General features: G+C 42.2%; 1 protein-coding gene across 8 annotated transcripts in view; it reads left to right on the top strand.

The window, feature by feature from the left end:
- arvcfb (ARVCF delta catenin family member b) overlaps positions 1-20792 on the top strand; it is a 255424-nt gene that overhangs the window by 113537 nt on the left and 121095 nt on the right. For 3 of the 8 annotated variants that reach the window (XM_082555955.1, XM_082555960.1, XM_082555953.1), the window contains exon 1: positions 12935-13220. The exons of 4 other annotated variants lie outside the window; for them this stretch is intronic. In XM_082555955.1, coding sequence (XP_082412081.1) covers positions 13200-13220 — 21 coding nt within the window. In that variant the 5' untranslated portion in view covers positions 12935-13199. Of the gene's footprint in view, positions 1-12934; positions 13221-20792 lie in introns of those variants that run through there. One more of the 8 variants, XM_082555954.1, reaches the window with a different exon arrangement.

Here is a 20792-nt window from a genome sequence, read left to right as displayed (position 1 = left end):
ATAGTTACAATTTGTTAACAGTCCGTGCTAGTGTTCGTTTTTTTAAAGGGCTTGCTGCAAATTTGGTCTCACGAAGGGTTAATGAAGAGAATGTGGGAAAAGTGTAAAAAGGGTAAAATAAACTTGTCAGTCACTCACACCAAAAAGGTAATATATTGCTCTGTGTGTAAGAGAGAAGGAGGGAGAGCGAGACCCTCCCCTCCCCAGAGGTTAGCCTAATTTGGAGAACAGCGAATTGGCTCTCACTCTCAGACATCCCCCTACCCTAACTGTTTGTGAACCAAGGGGTTAATTTGGCACAACTGAATACTGCTGTTTACCTGTTTACATCACTTTGAAATGTCATTTTGCCACCAGGAATTTTCCTGCTGGCGTTATCGTAAATGCTTAAATGCCAGAACAATTTCTATGCAGGCATTTGAGGATGGAAGGGGACGTTGATCAGTGCCTGCTCAGCACCTAAGTCCTTGGCAACTGCCTTTGCCCAGCCTTTCTGTGCCAGGTGTTACCGTGTCTGTGTCGTGAGATGCTCTCCATTCAAATAACGATGTGGCACGAAGGATGAGGAATTATTATTTCTTTATCTCTGCTTCCTCCTTGTTCAGCTCCCGAACACACACACACACATACTCGCATGCAGTCCAAAAGCTGTATGATGGATTACGATGGCGCATGGATCATTGACTCAAGGTTCAGATTCACAACCCCGGGGCCAGACACAATGCATAATTATTTCAAGTTGATGTCAGGAAAGAAAAAAGTGGACCTGCTCTGATGAATGAAATCACATGCAAGTAGACACCTAATGAGCGCAGTAAGCCACTGATCTTGATAGCACCCCACCACAGGGCGCTCACCTCGGCACAGACTGGGTCTCAGCATCAGTGGGCAGTGCGCGCTCGTTTATGCCTTTATCACTGTTGTCAGCTTTTTAACACAGGCTGCTCAGTGGGCAGCAAATAAACATATCCTCACAGCACTTCATGACCTGTTACAAATGAAACACTCTGATGCTCAGTGCTCTCAAGTTTCTTTTATGTTGCCCTGAACACAAACTAATTGACTCAAATGCATCATACAATCATTTGGAAATATAGCACGTTTTCCACAATAAATTTGAAGCCAAGGCTCGTCCGTATAGTATGTATGTTGTTTGCCTTTTCACATGTTAAACTGAAATCCCAGTGACTGTTTGGAATTTGTGGAACTTAGTCCATGTGTTCATGGTCCGCAGAACATCATTTATTTATTTATTTGTGAAGACCTTTCATCTCACGCAACATGAGATCGACTTTTTGTTATTTGCAAAATGACTCAAGAACTATTAGATGAATTGCCATGATGTTAACAACAAACATTTGTGATGCCCACAGAAAAAATCTTTGGAAATTTGCAGTAGGTTGTCATTATGTTATTGTTTTATTACCATCACAGTGTATTGAATATATGAACGCTAACCGTAAACCCAGAACCAGCTATCCGCTCTTATTGAACAAGAAATTTGTGAAAAATGTTGAAATGACTTCATAAATATCCCCAATTTGAGATGGTACTTTTTGAGATAAACATAAGCGGGATTGAAGGATTTCCCTATATGGAAAATTTCATCTCATTGTTGATCCAGGTTCCAGTTGACTCCCAACTCTCTCTCAACTAGCTTCTTCTGTGCTAAAGCCGTTTCTCCTGTCTTGTCTAGTTTCTTGTCATGCTCATCTAGAACTTTCTGAAGCACTTGTTCAATATTTCTGGAGTCTGGAGTTGAGCTGTCAGAATGGTTGATGTCCAGGTTTTCCTGGTCTTGATTTACCTTTGCTGCTCTAGCATTTGTTTACAGTAGCAACTTTCCGTTCGATCCCCATGTACTGCTGCCTCCACGTATGCTTTCGCAAGTCCACTTAAACTTTTTGAGAATTCCAGCAGCAAAGAGTGGTGTGCCTCCTAAAGTGCCCCCAAAAATCCTATAACCACACCTTCTCAGGTTTGGACAAAGACTCTTGCATTGCCAATCCAAGACGACTAGGTCCTTCAGACCTATTCTATGAAGCTCTCAGTGCACAGTATTTTTGCTGAAGTTACTAATCTATAATAATAAATTACAATACACTTATGGCTCATTGTGGAATAAGGACATTTCGCAAATTGACTTGTTGCAACAGTGACATCCTATTACAGTACCATGTTCAGATTAATTTAGCTCTTTTCTCACTCTTCTTGCAGTTGGGACCCTGGCTTTAGTAAAACCATGGTCAAATTTGAGCTATGGTGTGGGCTATTGAATTGCAGTAGCCCAGAGGAGAATGAACATCCCAAACTTTATGCTACCATTTTTCAGGCTGTGAACTTTTTTATTTATTGCCATATTCACAACATACTTCATACCGTGTACATTATAACATACCGTAATAGACCCATTTCTGTAATATACTCACATATCTATATTATTGCTAATATATATTGTAATATATCTATATCACTAAAGCACTTCTGGATGGATGCAAACTGCATTTCGTTGCCCTGTACCTGTGCATGTGCAATGACAATAAAGTTGAATTCTATTCTAATTCTATTCTATTCTACAGGTCAAACATTGTTCAATACTCACTTTTTGAGCACATCGATGCAAAGTGATTGTATTCATTATCAGCTTTCAGATTCAGTTTAGTGCTAATTAGCAAAGATGCTTACATGTTAAACTAAAATGGGAAAATTGCTAAATGTTACCTTCTAAAAGTAGGATGATTCCTCCAATGTTAGTAGTACCCTCATACATCATTGAGTATGGCGACAGACTCGTGGTGTGTTTAAACAAAAAAGTTATTCAGGCTAAAGCTGAAATTTTGTTTTCTTGGACAAAAGATGTTCTATGATATTCTTTCTGCCAGAGCTTGGAGGCAAAAGAAAAGCTTGAACAATCAACAAATCAACAAACCACCCACTGTCATTTAAGTCTCCCCATGTAGTTGTCATGCACACATCTGAAGAGGATTAAGAAATATTCAAGATTAAGATGTTTCAAATATTTCTTTATTTTGTTTTGGACCTGCATGAAATTAACACAAGTTACAAAAAGGCAGATCACAACAATATGTTTTAATCTCTCTATTACAAAAGGTTGTTGTAAACACCACTGCCCTACTTTCTAATTGAATTCTAATCCTCATTCACTTCAGGATAACTGTTTATGAATTGCTGCCAAGGAAGAGAATTAGAGTGTTTATGCTACACTGTCCTGTGAGGAAAATCAAAACGAGGCTGTCGGACTCTCCATTAGCTTGTCTGATGAAATTATCAGCAGAAATTCAGTGACACGGACCAGGGAGCCTTAGAATCTGTATCCATCAATAGGATCATGCTAGGATCACACGCTTCCTTTATTTGCTATCATGTTAGCCTCCCATAATTGATTTTGGCCTGAAGGAGTGTTATCACCAAAGCTCTAAAAGGTCAAGTAGTGCATGGTGACAAACCTATCTGTCGAGAAAGGCAGACAGCACTCAGACAGCCATGTCTGTCTGGAGTTGAGGGAGAAGGTGACCTCATTTTATATACACCAGACAGCTAATCTACCCACGGCACTGCACAGGACATGCATAGAGCCCATTGAAAGGTGCATATAGCAAAGCTACAGTTTTGCAAAGCAACTTCAGTGAAAAGGAAACTTGGGATAATTTTTGCACTGTGGATGCTATAAAGTGTTGGTGTTTGGTTTTCTGACACTATAGTCAGTGGTCTTCTAGCATAGCAGAGGCATATCATCCCTTTGTGCAAATGATGTGGGAAGTTTTCAAAGGCTTGTGTGATTTAGAGAGAGGGAACAGTGCTGCCTTTGATCTGTGCTGCTGTCTGTGTTGAAGATGTACAGGCCCCGGCCCTGCAATGGCACCACAGCGCTCAACCAACAATCGCCCCAACCTCCCTCCACCCACTTTCATCCCCAGAACACACAGCCCCCCAGCCCTGGCTAAGCACAATGGATACAAAGGGCCGAGGGTGCTATAGCGACAGAAGCTCTATCCCTCCACTGGCAGGGCCCGGGAGCCCCTGTACCCTCGTAAATCACCTGCCTAACAATGAGCCTTAGTTTACCCCCCTCCCCTCCTCTGTCTTCCTCTGTCTTCTTCCCTTGCTGTGGCATCAAGAACCTTCTTGCCTCCTATAAACACTCTAATTACCTTGGTGTGAAAGTACCTCCTTGGTTTATTTTTGTGTGTGCCACACTGTTCCTGTAACCCTCCTACAACACTTTTGTCTCATTACAGAGCAGCCTGCAGAAAAGTCACATTAAAATTTTAATAATGTTGCTGCTTGTTTTCCATGGCTCTATATGGAACACCTAATTATGCCTCAACCTCAGTTTAAAGGGTCCTTTGTCTGCTGGATGTGACAGTCACAAAAGTTTCTGTTCATATTTTCAAACAATCTTTGGAAAGAGGCGCACATGAGGCAAATTGAAAGGCACTACTGTTGTTCAGGTGGAAGGCTGGATTGTCAGTAATCTTAGTGTTGATGGTACAGTTTTTCTTTACAGCTTGTTAACATCTAAAGCAGTGTTTCTCAAAGGTTCTTGTTTCAAGATTTGTTCATTTCCATAGGTCTTATCCATAATGGCAGCATGGCTCTGGGGATGACAGTGTAAGCTCTTCTGTTAGTTGCAGAGGGGCTTTGGTACTGAAATGACATCTGTTAGATGGATTGCCATGAAAGTTTAGTCACTGCAACTGGTGTCACTTAAAGTTTGCACACTACTGTTGACTATATAGGCAGTGCATTCTTTCTATGAACTACTATCTGCAGAGAATGTGTGTGTGTTGTTTTATTTTCTTGACAACTGCTTATCCACTCAACTTCACTTTTGTGAGGTGTATTGCTGAGCACCTAAAGACCCAATAGCTGTTGTCATTGATACCCTTTTCTACCTTAGTAGGAGAAGACTGAGTAGGCTGCTGTCTGCATATGTTATGTAGATATCTAGAAGCAATGTTAAGAAACATATATCAACTCTTCTGTGTTTTTATAAAATAGCAAATGTAGCTTGGTAACAGGCTTTATTGCTTTCAGAGTCTACATTTTAACCGTGATCTTTCCCTAACCCTAAGCACATTTGGTTCCTACATCTTAACAAAAGTCCATCTTCTGTTTATCCAGTTCAGGGTTTCATTGAGACTTGAGCCTCTCTCAGCTGTCATAGGTCAAACGGTTGGGTACGTCTTGAACAGGTCAAACAACTCACTCTAAAAATATGGGTAATTTAGAATCACCAATTAACCTAACATGTATGTCTTTGGACTGCGGGGAGGCAGCCGGAGTACCTTTAGAGAACTCATACAGGCAGATTATTCGAGCTCCACACAGAAGGGCCCCAGACACCCGATGGATTCATATCCAGGGGGCAACGGTGCTAACCACCACCCCACATTCATGTCCTCTTACCAAAGAGGACGTCAACGAAATAAATTAGAAGTTAAGTTATGAAGACAAGTATGTTCAGTGGGCTGCAGGCTTAGCCTGTCTTTTATGTGTGTGTGTGTGTGTTCACAGCTTGTTGATGACTGCAGCGTTTTGTAAACTCAAATGGTTACCACTCGCAGCTCATAGTTACTGAAACAACTGACGAGTGATTGTCATTTTTTTGGTCATGACTAGCTCATTTAGTCTCATGTTGGATCTTTAAGGTCCATGTAATTATTCTGCTTCCTGTGCTTCTTCTTTAGCCACTTCTTTGTTGCGTTGGCGGTATGTTTTGTGTCATTGTCATACTGAAAGACTGATCCACGACACACTTTTAGTGTTCTGGCTGAGGGAAGGAGGTTCGCATCCAAGATTTTATAGTACATGGCATGATTTGCAAAGACCTTTTGGGCAAACATCCTCAAAGCATAATGTTTCCACCTCCGTGTTTAACTGTGGGGATGGTGTTCTTTGAGTCATACTCAGCCTTTCTATTCTTCCAACCACGGCAAGTCGAGTTGATGCCAAAGCTTGATTTTGATTTCATCTGACCACAACACTTTCTCCCAAGCCTTCTCTGAGTCATTTAGACGTTCACCGGCAAACTTAAGAGGGGCCTGGACATGTGCTTTCTTGAGTTGGCGGATTTGCAAACTTGGAAAATCAGCAGGAGATCAAAGAATTATTTTCCCCCACTGTATCATGTAAAACTGGATAATGTCTGGACTGCAGTTTGAGAGCAATACTGTTGAATCATTGCAGCTAAATGCTGGCAACCTGAATCAGCTGTGTTGTTTGCAGGCACGCCCCATTCCTTCTCAAACAAATAGCTGCAATCAGTCACTCCCACTGAGAGCCTCAATCAGCTCATTCTGCACATCTCACTCTGATCATACACTGCACTAGTCAGGTTACAAATCTAATGAATGTATTATACACTTAGGTAGGAGAGACTTCTACCTACTACACTGCTCAACCTAAAAGTAAAATGCAGAAGGCATGTGCCATTATTATATGTTTTATTCAACTTGCTTCAACATTAAGAGTCAAGTTCGTGGCAGTGGCCCATGAATCAAAGTGGGAACTGCTCGGAAGGGAAGGGTAAGTCGTTTTTGTGTCTCATCTTGGTCCGGAGCTAACGTGGAAGGACAGAAAATTTTAATTCAAGGATTATGCAGATTCTTCTTGTTCAGGTGAACAGGAAGAGAGAGAGGTTTGAAGGGATGGGCTGTGGGCTATTTATATTCCTCTGGGCCAGCTCAAATCTTCATCCTTCAGATCAGCTCCAATGTTGGTGGACTTAATGCCTGTCCTGCTGCACCTCCCTCCCATTTGATCACAATCCATTAAACCATTACCCTCACTAAAAGCACTAAGAGGTGCATCTGAAATCTGCTTCCATTTCCTTTACCATGCATGACATAGGTGAACAGACAGGCTAAATATCTCTGAAGGGCACTACCTCGCCTCGGTGGGAACATTCTGCGTAACATGAAAGTCTACTTATACTCTTGAAGACGGGCACGATACTCTCCCATCTAACTGACTGTTCGGCTTGGTTGTTAAATCCAAAGACTGAACCGTGTGTTTAAAATAGAGCTCTTCTTTTGCACGAGACCCCCAGCGCCACCTGAGGAATGTGACCTAACCTTTACAAGCGTCCAGCAAGATAACTAAACAAGGCTAAATGGAAAACAGTCTTCGAACTTTATAGTATAGCTGGAGGTGTTCAAAGTCTTGATTTAATTATCCCCATGAGTTTAACATACCGCTGTGACATTTTTACTATGTGACTTACAAGCATGTAAACGGTGATCGAATGAGAAACAGAAGCAGCACAGAGCCTTATTTTTTTGGGAGGATTTGCCAGAACAAAGATAACTGTTTTTTTTAATAGATAAGATTTGGAATTAAACCTTTCTTTTCTGTTTTACTTGAGTGTTCTTTAATAAACGCTGATGCAGTGTGAATATTTAGGTACATTGCCAGATTAGGGAGCGAGTTTCATCCAGGCCAATAATTTAAAAAAATGTTTGATTGGCAGAGTTGTTTTCCAAGTTCTTAGGAAATATCTGCAAGCCTGCATTTAGGAACACATTAAAGGCGGACAAATCCACTAATGAAAAAAAAAAACTCAGTAGAATCTACTCAGTAGGGGAAGCCTTGAATCTCAGCAGGTTACTTTACCTGGAATTAGTGTAAATTCTCAGCTCTTTTGATGGAAACAGAATCAAACCTCTTGGTGTTTGCTGCTTCCTGCAGAGCACCACTTTTGCACCTGTGTGCAATGCAGCCATTGTGAGCATTCAGACTCTTTGTGCCTGTCCCATCGTATAGCACCACAGATTCACTAATACTTGTTGACTCTTCAATGTGCCCGACGGACTTTTAATGCAACCTGGCATCGCCTCGGGCTGAGGCACCCTACACATCTGAACAGACTGGGAAAAGACTTGACATTATTTAGTCTGAAATTTGCGATGCTTTGCCATTGTTTTTTGTTTGGTTTTTTTTGTTTTTTCCCACTGGGTTGCACACGCACACACTTGAAAAGATGGCACAGTTTGTCTTAAACTGGAGCAGGGATGTAGAGTCCTTGTAATTGCTGGGATATTTGAAAGGAAAGGGGCACTAGTCTCTGAATTGCTTCACAGTGTCTAACAGTGATTGTTGAATGTAGAGAGTGATGACAATGGCACAGGAATGTGTAAAAATATCAGCGCTCTTTACACTCCTCCTTCTCCAGGGACTTTACTGATCATTCCAGGCCGAGATAAACACAGTCATCCATTTACTTTCATTACTTTTATCTATTCATTTCCAACAGAATTCCCAAGAATCTCACTGTTGTAAACAGCGGCAGCCAATTCTCTCCAACAATTGTGGAATTTAAGCTGATGTGTAAAAAAAAAAAAATTCTGATGTTAATTAATTGTTTGATTTTAACTCCAGAAAGTAAGCTGCTCAACAGGGCCTCCAAAGTGTAGCGCTTTACAAATTTGCCTAACAAGCAGAAGGTCTCCAGTTCAACTCCAGGATCGCACGCAGAGCCCTTTAAAGTTGTGTTACGAAGTAAAAGAAATAAAATCAAACATGTGGAGCTGCCTGCTGTGTTTGCCCCCTGTAAATAAAGGAGAGGCTGAAAGTAAGTTTTTCTGCAAATGTAAGCTGCTCATCTGTCTCAAGATAGGTTTCTCAGGGTTTTTGGCTAAAAGATGGAGGCCTTAGGCATTAGTGCAACTGAAGAACTCAAATAATAACCATATATAACAATAGACATCCTCTTTGGACGACTCCATTACAGATGCAAAAGACATGCTCAGCTGAAATGAAGGCGACAGAAAGCATATTTTAGGCCGTAAAAGTTAATGATTTGCTGCATGTCATCGTCAGACGGGTTCAGATTCTGCTGTTTGCACCTCTTTCAGTGTCCCAATTATGCATGACGAGATGGAAAACAAGGAAAAGCTTAATCCGGTTATACTTGTTTTTATAAATCTCGCTGTGCAATTACGGCAGTGCAACATAAAAACAGAAAATAGAACCTTTTGATCTGAAGTGATGCCATTTAAAAGAGCTTTATTTCCCCAAATGAAGGGAAAATTGCCTTTTTGCACAACAAAAGCCCCCAGTAGATTGGACTCTAATCCTCTGCATCGCTGACTAGTCATTTTTCGAGGGGAAAATAAAACATGATAGTATTAGATAAGGGCTTTTTTGCAAGCTGTGCCATTGTTAGGATAAACAGCAGTCAGCCTACAGCAGAGCACATCATCTTGCCCTCAGACATACATATTGTTTGCCATCCGGCCCCTGCGCTGTGCAGTGATGGTCTTAAAACAACGCAGGGCAGCAAAGTCAGATTTATCTTTGAAATGACTTTTTATGCATTTTTTTAAAATCCTGTTTTGTGTATAGTGGCATAGTTGGGCCAAACCTACTCACCCCTTTATTAAAGCTTTATGACAAAGTGCTGTTTCCTGAGAAATGTGTTCTGGGCTCATTGTGAAAGGAATTCAGAATTAAATGTCATTAATCCCTCTTTTGAAATTGAATATTCTACAAACGTTTTTTTACGTAATGAAGCGCCACATATATTTTCAAACTGCTGTAATGGCTCCTCACTTGTGGACCACCTTTTGTTACTCCTCAGTTTTTCTTCTCTGTATTTTCCTGCCACCGTGAAAAGGTGGAAAAGCATGATTTTAACAGATGTAGCTTCATCCGAGTTGTCTGGCTGTCAAAGCGTGCATTGTTGCCAAACATTAACCTTTCTACCATCTGTTTCACACCATACACCCTGACAGGCTAAAGCCGACTTCTGGACCTTTGATTACAACTCCTGGATTATTCATACACCTTGTACATGTTTTCTACAAGGCCTAGGTGTGGGGTTAACTAGACTCAAGGGGATACAGCATTTGTCTGACAGCAGTCTTCTATGCTGAACACATTTTAGGCCTTATTTTAATATGAAATCTTGATTGTAATGTACTGTCAGGGTTTTTAGTGTGCTGAAGCCTGTCTTCTCTGCTCTTCCACTGTTGCTCATTGCTGGAAGGGAATGCCTTATTATAGGTGCCCGAGGTAGAGATGAAAAGATCTGTTTGTCAATGAAATGATGAAGACTCGCACGCCTCAGTCACCGTGTGTGACTGTGAGATTTTGCAGAGATGCTGATGAACCCATAAAGTATGACTCACTCCACGATTGTGGTGATCCCTTGAGTTTCACCCAGAGCCAGACGGTTATCACTATGTGATGTGTACACGCTTCCCCTCCGGATGGGGAATCCTTCTGACTTATACTCTTACTTTTCCCTCAGGGGAGATTTTTGTGAAACATCTCAGTCACTGAAATGGACTGCAGTGCAAGCTGATATAAACATTCATGCTCCCCTTTAGGAATCATTATAACTGCCTTGGTGTTCCTCTGTGTTTTCCTATAATGCTATTATGAAATAAAAATTTCAATTTGCAACCAACCCATTTTAATGAATCACATTCCCATCAGCCTCACCTGCACTGTGCTTAGTTCCAATAACCAAATGTTAACACGCAAAATGAAGATGGTGAACAGATGGCAAGCTGATGTTAGCACAGCTCTGCCCAGGCTCTTAGAGAGCCACTGGGGTAGTTACAGATATATAATCTTGATTAAACTGCATGGAAATCTGGCAAACGATAAACACAGCATTAAAAACAATAAATTGAGCAAATGCAGAGCACGATTTATAGCTAAAGTAAAGAGCATTGTTTCTTTTCTCATCTGCTCCCTTGAGCATTCCAAAGCACTTAATAGATTTTTAAAAGGGTTATGAAACTCACTTAGTGTTTAAATGGCTTAAATGGAATATGATATCGCATATGAGAGAGAAATGCACTTCAACTTTTTTTTTTCTTAAGGTAATGTTGCTTGGCAGAATTCTAAATAGTATTGTTGAAAGTAAATAGATCTAAACGCAGTGGTGCATGCTGGGCCAGGTCTTTCATTAAGAACAAATGGAGCAGTAAGATTCGAGGACATGAACTGCCAAGCTGGTGGAATGCAAAACCTCAGCCATTTCCCCTCCGTTTGGGATTTCTCCTTTCTCCGTTTGAGTCTTTTAGTGCAGTCATCCTTTCTCTCTCTCTCTCTGCTGTCTTTTCGGACCTCTCTCAAAGTTGTCCTTAGCTAAGCTTCCATCTGGGTTATTAGATTAACATTCCTACTCGCTCTTGGTCACAGTCACAGATATTTGAATGCGAATTCTTTCACGTACGTCCCTCCCCTCCCTTATATCAAGTGCAGCGAGAGGAACGCCACAAAGAGCTGGAGCAAAGGAGCTGTGTGTGCTTGTATGTGTGCAGGGTGTAAAAATTTGCAGAGTATGGGGTGCCTCCGCTTCAATAGGGGCAACTTTTGTTTTGTGTGTGAGCCACTGGCCCCCCTACACCTCCCTCCTCTCTATCGCTCTCCGTCTATGCCAACAAGGGGGAGGGGTCGACAGGCTGACAGACAGACGCAGCTGGAGTGCATAGAGGGAGCTGGTCCCACCCCGCTAAGATGCCAGAGATAGACCCAATGAGAGAAAGAGAGGGAGGAAAGAGAGTGCTGCTACATTTCCAGCTCTCGCTGCCTGTCTGTGAACCCTCCTTTTTATTAACGCACCCAATTTTCTCAGCCCTGGAGGTTTTTATTCTCTGGCTGCCTAACTTTCTTTTTGTTGAGTGAGTATAGTGTGTGTATGTGCGTGAGCATAGGGTTCAGCTTGCCTCTGGTCCTTTTTTTTAGGCTCCTGCTTTTGCTACTGAGGGAAGATTCTGCCTTAGTCCTCTACCTCACCAGTCCATAAACAGCCCAAATACAACATCTCTCCAAAGGAGAAAGTAGGGGTCCTCTTTCATCTGTGAGAAACCAGCCTATTTACAAAATTACAGTGGATGTGAGAGGATTTGACTTTCAAAGTAAAAGTATTTTGGTTTTCCACAAGAAATGCCTGTTGCAAAGCACTGCTCAGTCTTCCTGCTGCCATATAAATGAGCAGATCAGCGATGTGGTCTGTTAGGTCATGGAATTCAACAGTCTTATGACATTCTGATGGAAGTGATACAAGTGTCAGTGTTATTTTTGGCAGCAAAAAGATATCTATTGCAAAAATTGAAACTACTAGAAAAAAACTATCTACACACTACTGCAGCATTATAGACATAAATTTAGAAAAAAAAGAAGATGCATTATGCAGATATTCTGGAGTTAGGTGTAGGATTATTGCATTGGTATAAAGTTATTAATTCTTTTGGTTTTGTTTGATAATTCTCACTGTAAACTCTCCTACATGTCTCTTAAGGTCCACACAGTTTACACCATTACTGTGATTATTAACCACATACATGACATTTTGAAGTCAAACTTTACTTGAGCAACTCAAAGCACTTTTGTCTCATTCACCCATTCACACACAAACATATTCTCACAAGCACTTTTTCTATACATCTTAGTGCCTATTGTAAAAGCGCTATACAAATACAGGCCATTTACCATATTGTCTTAACATTCACTCTCCAGTGAATGCAAGAGGAGCAACTCAGGGATTGCCCAAGGATACTTTGGGATGCAGACTGGAACAACCAGGGAATCGAACCACCAACTAACCTTCTCATTAGATGTTTTGCTCCACCTTATGAGTAGGGATGGGTATCGTTTAGGTTTTATCCAATACCAGTACCAAACCGGTACTTTTGAAACGGTGCTCGAACCGGTGCTTAAAGAATGGAGAACACACACTTTGTCCAAAAACCTCTTATGTTTAGCTGTTTTTTTGTAAAAAGATAACAACGTTAGCCTTTTCTGCAGCTTTAGGGCATATATGATATGGTATCTATCTATCTATCTATCTATCTATCTATCTATCTATCTATCTATCTATCTATCTATCTATCTATCGTTTATGAGCGTCCGTAATCATTTTATTTTGAAAGGCACAGCGCCACACTTCCGGTGTTTCCCTCGCTAACTCCGTGTGGCTGGACGTAGCCGAGTAGAGGATGGCTGCCTGCATCTGAGCCGCTGCCTCTGCGCTTACAGAGGGAAAACCCAACGTAAATAAACCGGGAAAGCGTGAGGAGACGAGAGGAGGAGAGGAGGGAAAGAAGAACTTTTTCCGACAGGAGGAAGTATCTATCACACGTTTCCCCGGGAGCTTTTTCTTTTTTCCTTCTTTCTTTTTTTCTTTTTTTAAATTTTGCTGGAACCAAACGGGATTTTGGACCATGCCTGCTGAAGTGAAACAGGTAGTGGTGCCGTGCCCGCCGGTCTGTTTTCTGCCCCTCTTACCGTATCTCCAGCCTCTCGCACTCTTCTGCTGTCTCCCGTGCTCCCAGTTAATTGTTTGGCTTCTGTTGCGTTAGCGCTCATTTTCATCTGGTAGCGTCACTCTTTATGGCTTTCATGTGTTTTTTTTTCTTTCGCTCACTTGTATATATAAGAGCAGTGATTGTCAGATTTATCGATGTCCTTCAGGAGGAAAACGCGTGCGTGCGACTGGTTAGCACATACACTACATGGACACATGTGCAGTCCGTGTGCATGTGATGTGTCTGTGTGATATTTACATGTGCAGACTGCTGCAGGACATCAGATATAAGAGTATTTACTTAGACCACTTAGTGACCATTTGACTCTGAAAACACGGCCATGAGATATGTTTAGTGGTGTCTCTGTGCGCGCACATATGCGTGTGCTGGTGTGATTGGCTTGCATCAAAGCAGCAAAGTGACTTACGACTTCTCTGACACATTCATGGGCTCTGATGTGTCAGTACCACCTATAGAATGACTGCTTACCCAGAGACGAGCAGTGAAGTATTGAAAGTTTGTCCCTGATCATCGCCTGCAAGGCTCTGAAAGCGCCCAGGCCAAGATTTATAGCTCACAGGGCTGTATTACCAGGAGTGTGAGAGACATGGCATTAAAACCCTTTTGTCTTTCACTTGCACAGATACCGCAGGAATGTGCTTTTGTTAGGTCTTGCCAGTGTGTTACTGTGTCTGTGTGGGTGTGTGCGTACCAGGGCATGATGTGCATACATTATTGGAAGTGTTCCCTGTGTTTGAAGCGCATCCACACAGGCAGCCTACACCATCACAACACTCCTTCCCCAGCCAAGCTTGGCAGCGCTGAGATGCTCAGAAAAAAAAAGAAGGAAGACGACATCCAAAAACAGAGATAGTGGACGAAAAAAAAATGACTGAAGGAGGACAGTCTATCATCCGCACTTGTTTCCTCAAGAAGGGTGGAGTTACTGAACCTCTGTCTGGCAGACTTAGAAATATTCTGTCAGCTTTCCATACGGCTCTGATGATAATATGCTAACAGTTGCCCTGTGGATGAGTGCCACCTAATAACCGGAGGAGCTTTTGCCAAAAATAGGATCAGATTTTTGGGCATCTGGGCAAAAAGTTGCCTTTGACTTCGATTATATGATTAAGATGAAATGCATGCTAACAACTTGAGAGCATTTCCTCTCCAAAAACATCTTGAAATGGGTCAGAGAGGTGCCCCTTAGAGTCCATGACCCTCGTAAGGTCAAGATGTTTCACATACTTTATGCTCTGCCGGCATCGTGGTGTGACCTTTTAAACTCAGATGGACATTCCTCAGATGGGGGAGCACCTGCTTTTGACAACGCAGTAGTTGAGGTGTGTTCAAGTCACCCCTGTGCCATAAATGGATTCATATCACGGACAGTGTTGGGTTTTTTTACTGGTCTTTTTATTGGGTTTTTAAGGACAGTATGGAACAGGAGGTGAGTTCAGTGCAGTCAGCTTAGATGGGATTTTACTGAACTCTGTGTGTCCCTCAAGACGTCTAGTGGCTTTAAATCTCTTGTTATGCTCGGACAATATACTCGGGGAAATGATGATGTCTTGACCTCATCTTAATACTGCTGCAGGGCTTATGGCAAATGAGTTTTTGCCCACTCAAGATTACTGCACAATCCACAATTGGTGGTGGTGGTGGTGGTGGTGGTGGTGGTGGTGGTGGGGCCTGCACCAGACCACATCTGAGTTAAATATAACCTGACCCTTATTTTAGAACTACACCAGCTGGGTAGTGCTCAAATCCTCCGAATTTATTCACAGAGGCCATAGCATCGTCTGCTCGTGAAAAATAGAGTAGATCTGGAGAAAAGGAAAGCAACCCAGGAGTCATCAACTTGCCAAGGTCTATGAAACCCAGCTTTGCTTTTTCTCGGCAAACTAGAAAGACCTGTCTGAGTAAGAAAGTAATTAATCAGTTATGCAGCCAAAGACTAAAAGAGGTCTCATCTTCAGGCTGTGAGTTACTGCCAGATTCCTGACAGTGGGGTTTTCAGCAGCTGAGACTTCTCTCCCTTATTTGATGCTCTTTTATTTCTTACAGAAATTAAAAAGCTGTCAAATTTCTTTCTTGTGGGCTTTTTTTTTTTTTTTTTTTTTTTTTAATGGCAGCTCAGTCCTTATGTGTATTTTTTCATTCCTTTCTTCATGCTCTCCCTTTACTCCTGCCGAAGGGGTTGGGAAGATCAATATTTGAAGACATGTAGAGCATGCAAAATGCCATTGTTTCGGCAAGAGGATGTCATACAAATAAAAAAATAATGCCAATGACCGGAAACATATAAGCGTTCAATAGCTGCTGCGAGTCCATCAATGCAAGGGGCTGGGTGTAGGATGAGGGATGAGGAGGTGTGATCATATGGCGCTGCGCGGCTGGTGATACCAGATGGCCTTCCCATCACACAACCTGTCCATACTGGCCATACTCTGTATGTTTCCCATACCGTTCCCATGGCTGCTCTTATTGCATGACCTATGACAGAACATGGTTTGACATGTCACAGTATCCGCACGCCAATCACACCACCGCCTCCTGCGGCTCTGTTTTTGGTTTTAAGCAATCTGAACTTAATTTACAAGGGGAAAGCCGACACCGTATCTGTGCCGCTTCATGATAACTACCCGCTGTGATCATGTGACCTGTGCCGCTTCCCCCGTCAGCACATGTAGCTTCTCAGTAATGTAGGTTGCAGTCACTTTGTCTTTTTAAAATTTTTTATAAGCTTTAAATATTAAAAAAGACATGTTTTGGTCAAATGCTTTATTCATCCAGTCTTTTTCAATACAAACTGTTTTTCTGCCTCAGATGCTTTGTCATGACTACATGCCAGTGTCCCTAGTGTAAATGCTACGCCGCTGATACCAGACATCAGCCCAATACTGATTCAAGGATCTGTGACAACTATAATTAGGGCTGTTCGATATAACGATATATATCGGACGACGATATAAAAACGTCTATCGTTTCACTTTACGCTATCGTTTGTTTCGTGGTGTTGCAAAATAAACTGTTTGCGGCAATATTTTTTCATTGTTTTGATGGTCACTGTAGTGGCTATATTAATTTCTTAAAGTTCTCTCTTTCTCTTATATTTTATATAACTGCACTATGGATGGACAAGCGCCTGTTTTTATGCGTTGTCGTTAGCAACAATGACGGTAACACCATCAAGTGTCCGCTTGTTTATGTTCCACATAAACCTTTCACAATAAAGCTCAAGATCCTGTTGAGACTTTTCAAAATAAACTGAATCACGTGAAAGAGCAGATTATTTACGGATGAGAAGTAAAAAAGAGCCGCCAGGTGCTAAAAAATAAACCTTAGACTCAAACGTTAGAACAGGTTTTTACCCGCAGCACGCCGTGTAATAAATACTCACAAAGAAAACGGCGGCTGTTACAACTTATGTCTAAAAATGTATCGTTTCATGCATCTGTTAAAACACTCCAGCTACATGACGCGCAGCTGGAAACACTTCACGCAAGACGAGCTGCCCGAGATTCACAGAATTTACAGAAAATGTTACATTTTTGTGATTTATATCGTTATCGGGACGATAGAATTCTTATATCGGGATATGAGATTTTGGACATATCGCACAGCCCTATCTGGCAGTGTTGAGACACATATGCACATATGAAATACACTGAAGCACAGAATAGTGCAGAGGAGGCACAAAAGCACTGCTGTAGATAACAGCTAAGCACTGAGCTCAAATCAGTGCACATAACTTTGGAAAATTAGATGAAGAATGTACTTGTGAGTCAGTATTTAATTTTTAATTTTCTCTGGTTTCTTGGGGTGAGCAGTAGGAGGTGGTGCTAGTATTAAAGTATTGATTTAATTCTTAGATAACAACAGATTTGAGTATTTGCATCCAGTCTAAATCTGTGGCTCATTCTTTGAGGTTTCCTTTTACCAGAAATGTGGTCCACCAAGTGTGTTAAAACTATAAAAGCTATTTGACCCCAGCAAGTGTTGCACTCCACTATACATTGTAAAGTTGTTGTTCTGTATTAAATGGACATGTTTATGGTGTTTGCATTGTGTGGCTGTGTTCTGTGGAGGACTAGGGGTCAACCCTTGGCACATCAGAGACCCCTCCACCCCCTTCACCTCTGCTTCCCCCTATATCTGTCGTAAGTGATTTGGCAGGCTGACAGTGTGACTGATGCAGAGCCTGCGCTCGCTCACTCACTGTCTGACCACTGGCGAGAACCATAATGCTCTCTCAGCTTTCATCATCACGCTGATGGAATTAAAAACAGGTGAGTGGCAGTAAATTGGAAGGCTGGAGATGGATGCCTTCATACGGCAGCCTTTGGAAACAGCAATGGGGAGGAGAAACATTAATTAGATGGCAGCTTATTATCTTGTAAGAGGAATTTTTTTTGTTCCTTTCCAAATATGGTAAGTCTTCTGAAGGCGAAGTGTAGACACGCTATCAGCCTACTCTCCCTTCAACACACAAATATGCACACACACACACACACACACACAGGAACAGGAACAGCAATTGGATCCTCAGCTTATTTACCCTGTTTGCCTGGAGGCTACGTCCAGGGCAGGTCTGTTTAGAAGGAAGTGTGCTGCATGGCTTCCCTGACTGAGTCCAATAAACACCTTCCTATCTGTGGCGCTGGAAGCCAACAAGCAACGAGCTGTGTTTTCGATCGGGTAGATAAGAAAGCCACTTACCCTGGAGAGAGCAAAAGAGGCTCTGTCACATTGTGATAGAGGCTGACCAGAAAGCCTGAGAAAAAGAACTCGTGGAACTTAAATAAAAGTTGTCCTGGAATCTACGTCGAGGCTGCAGTTGCTGTTGTGACAATATTTACATGATCGTTTCATGTCCTTGAGCTGGTGCGATTATATGATACTAACAGTGTGCTCGTTACACAACCTGATGGCCCGTTGTAAAACATTTGAGCGGCACTTTCCTGTTTGAGTTTTTACAGTAACAGACTGATAGTCATTTAAGAAAAAAATGAAAAAGGGACTCTTCTCCTTAATGAGGCGATCTGTGGAAATTATCTGGTGTGTGTATGTGTGTTGTGTCGCCACTGTTGGCTTTCCAGTAGGGACTGTGGTTTAAGTTGCAGATGTGACAGGTCTTTGGGCGGCAGCACGGGCAACTAAAGAGCCCGTTGATTGATGGCACCATAGCTGCAAACACCCGTTTCTCAGCACCTCCGTACTGTAGAAAAGAAAACTGGCAGATTTTGGCCCTAACTGACAAAAAGAGTGTACCGTAACTCTTTCACTATAACAATGACTGATTTCCTGCTAGGCAATGAAAGCTATATTTCAGTCTAGTTTTAAGACTCACCATAAGTGGTTTTACTGGTATTGTGTGTTCTATTTGTCAGAATAGAAGAAGAGTACACAAAGAGCTCAGTGGGGCTTCCTCGTTCCCTTTTCCCACTCTTCCGTTACTCCATGCTGGGAACACTGCTGTCTGAACCTTTAATCGGAGAAGGGTCTGGTTCTGTGGCTACGGCTTCTTTGACAGTTATCTATAGTTCATATATGGTTCCCCTCCTTCATCCTGCAGCTGGGGACCTCTTAGAGAGGCCCTAAAGAGGGGGGTCAATTCTTCATAAAGCTTCTCTCAACTAGAAACACAGGAACAAATGTCTGCCTACTTCTGCATCGCTCCTCTTTAACTCCCTCCAGTACTATTCACGTGGAATGGGCAGTACATGCAGCACAGCCACAGGGTCTGAAGGAGCAGGAGGGCGGCTCACGCTCATCTTGCATGTTTTGTCTGGACTTTCTTTTGAGGGATTAGCCCATTTCCTCCCTCTGGGCAGGCCACTGGAAGCAGTCAGGATGGTGGGGAAAGCATTGATCCGCCATCATCGTACCATCTGTCTCATGCTGCCTTCTGGGATTAATGATTCCCTCTGACAGCCCTTTAGTAGAGCTCCATCACTGCTGTCTGACCATTCAGATTGCACTGTCATGTGGTAGTGTGAGGAACGTGCACGCTGGGTCTTTTGGTTTATGGTGAAACATTAGACTCTGTGGGGGGGGGGGTTTCAAGGCAGCTGATTCTTTCAGTGAAGCTACAGCAACATAAATGTACAATAACAAAGACACGCATAGCATACCTGAATGATTGTTGCCAGATTTGCTGAAGCAGACTGACTAGCTTAGTGAGGCAAACAGCTGCAGTCAGTAATATGCTTGTTCGTATAGTATGTGGCATATGTGGAGTATATATTTACACCAACTGTTAAATTCTGAGCCGATACAAAAGGTTAAAATAATTTTCAGCTTTAGTACAAGTCAGTCATTTAACTATTCATCACTTTGAACAGTTTCCCTGCACAAAATTAATTTCACACAACATTAAAATAATGACCACTAACACTTACCAGTTTAAACAGTGTCTGATATCAGTAACTGGCTAATGTCATCCTGTTTGCAAGTATCAGTTTTCAAAGAGAATATTAGCCATAATCATTTTTTTGCTATCTATTGGTGCATCCCTAGTATATATGGATTTGAGCTCGACTGATATTGGACTTTGGGGACTGGAGGTGTTGTGATATAAACTTTGCATAGTGTTAGTGTAATGTGTAAGGGAAATAAGGGAGTTGGTGTTCTGTGTAGTCTGCAAACCGGTGAGCCGTCTACTGTTAACGTCGGGTCAGCAGCGATGCATACTCTGCTACATGGGCTCCAGAGCGTGCTCAGTGTTGTAAACACTGATATACTGATTTATTTAACAGTGTCTCAGACTGAAAAACATTATTGTCATATTTGAAGTCTGTGTACATCCACCTTACTCAAAGTTTTTGTTTGTGTCAAGAGCACGGGCTGTTTCTGGACTCATAACTGTAGAAAAGAAATGCAAACTGATACTAAACCTTTGTGGATAATCCCAGCATTTAAAGTCGTGACTCTGTTAATATGTGATTATTTTAGCTGTGGGGGATTCAATCGGAAAAAGAAAAAAATCCAACAAAAAACAGTTCTTATCTAACAGTAGTAGATCCATGTCTTACTGAGAGCTCAGTCACAAAGCCTGTTGGGTATTTGAAGTGCGAGCTAGCCGTTGCTGACCCGCTGGCAGTTGAAGTGCGCTGATGAGGTCCGCCACTTCATTGGAATGCTGCTCTGAACCCCACAACACACAATAGTTGTTGTAACTGCTTGTGGCTTCTGTCCAGGTTGAAAAATAAAATAGAATAACTGAAGAGGAGAGAGGGAAAGTCCAAACCACTGTAAGCTGACCGGCCTTGGGGGCTGCACCGGGCCTCAGCGCTGCCTCAGCACTGCCGCAGAGAAACGTTATGCTAACCAGTTGCAAAAGTTCAGCCAAACCAGGAACCTCCTAAAATGGGAAAGATAAACTAGTTCTGGGCTTTTTGAGAGTTGCGGATTCTGAGTGCAGACAGTGGCTTGTACAGAGTTCACCTCCCTCGACAGTAAGAGGCCTCCACACGCTGAGCTGCCTGTCGTATGATGGCACAGCAT

This window comes from Aulonocara stuartgranti (assembly GCF_965226115.1).
Source record: "Aulonocara stuartgranti genome assembly, chromosome: 12".
NCBI lineage: Eukaryota > Metazoa > Chordata > Actinopteri > Cichliformes > Cichlidae > Aulonocara > Aulonocara stuartgranti.
This window is presented reverse-complemented; position numbering and strand designations above follow the sequence as displayed.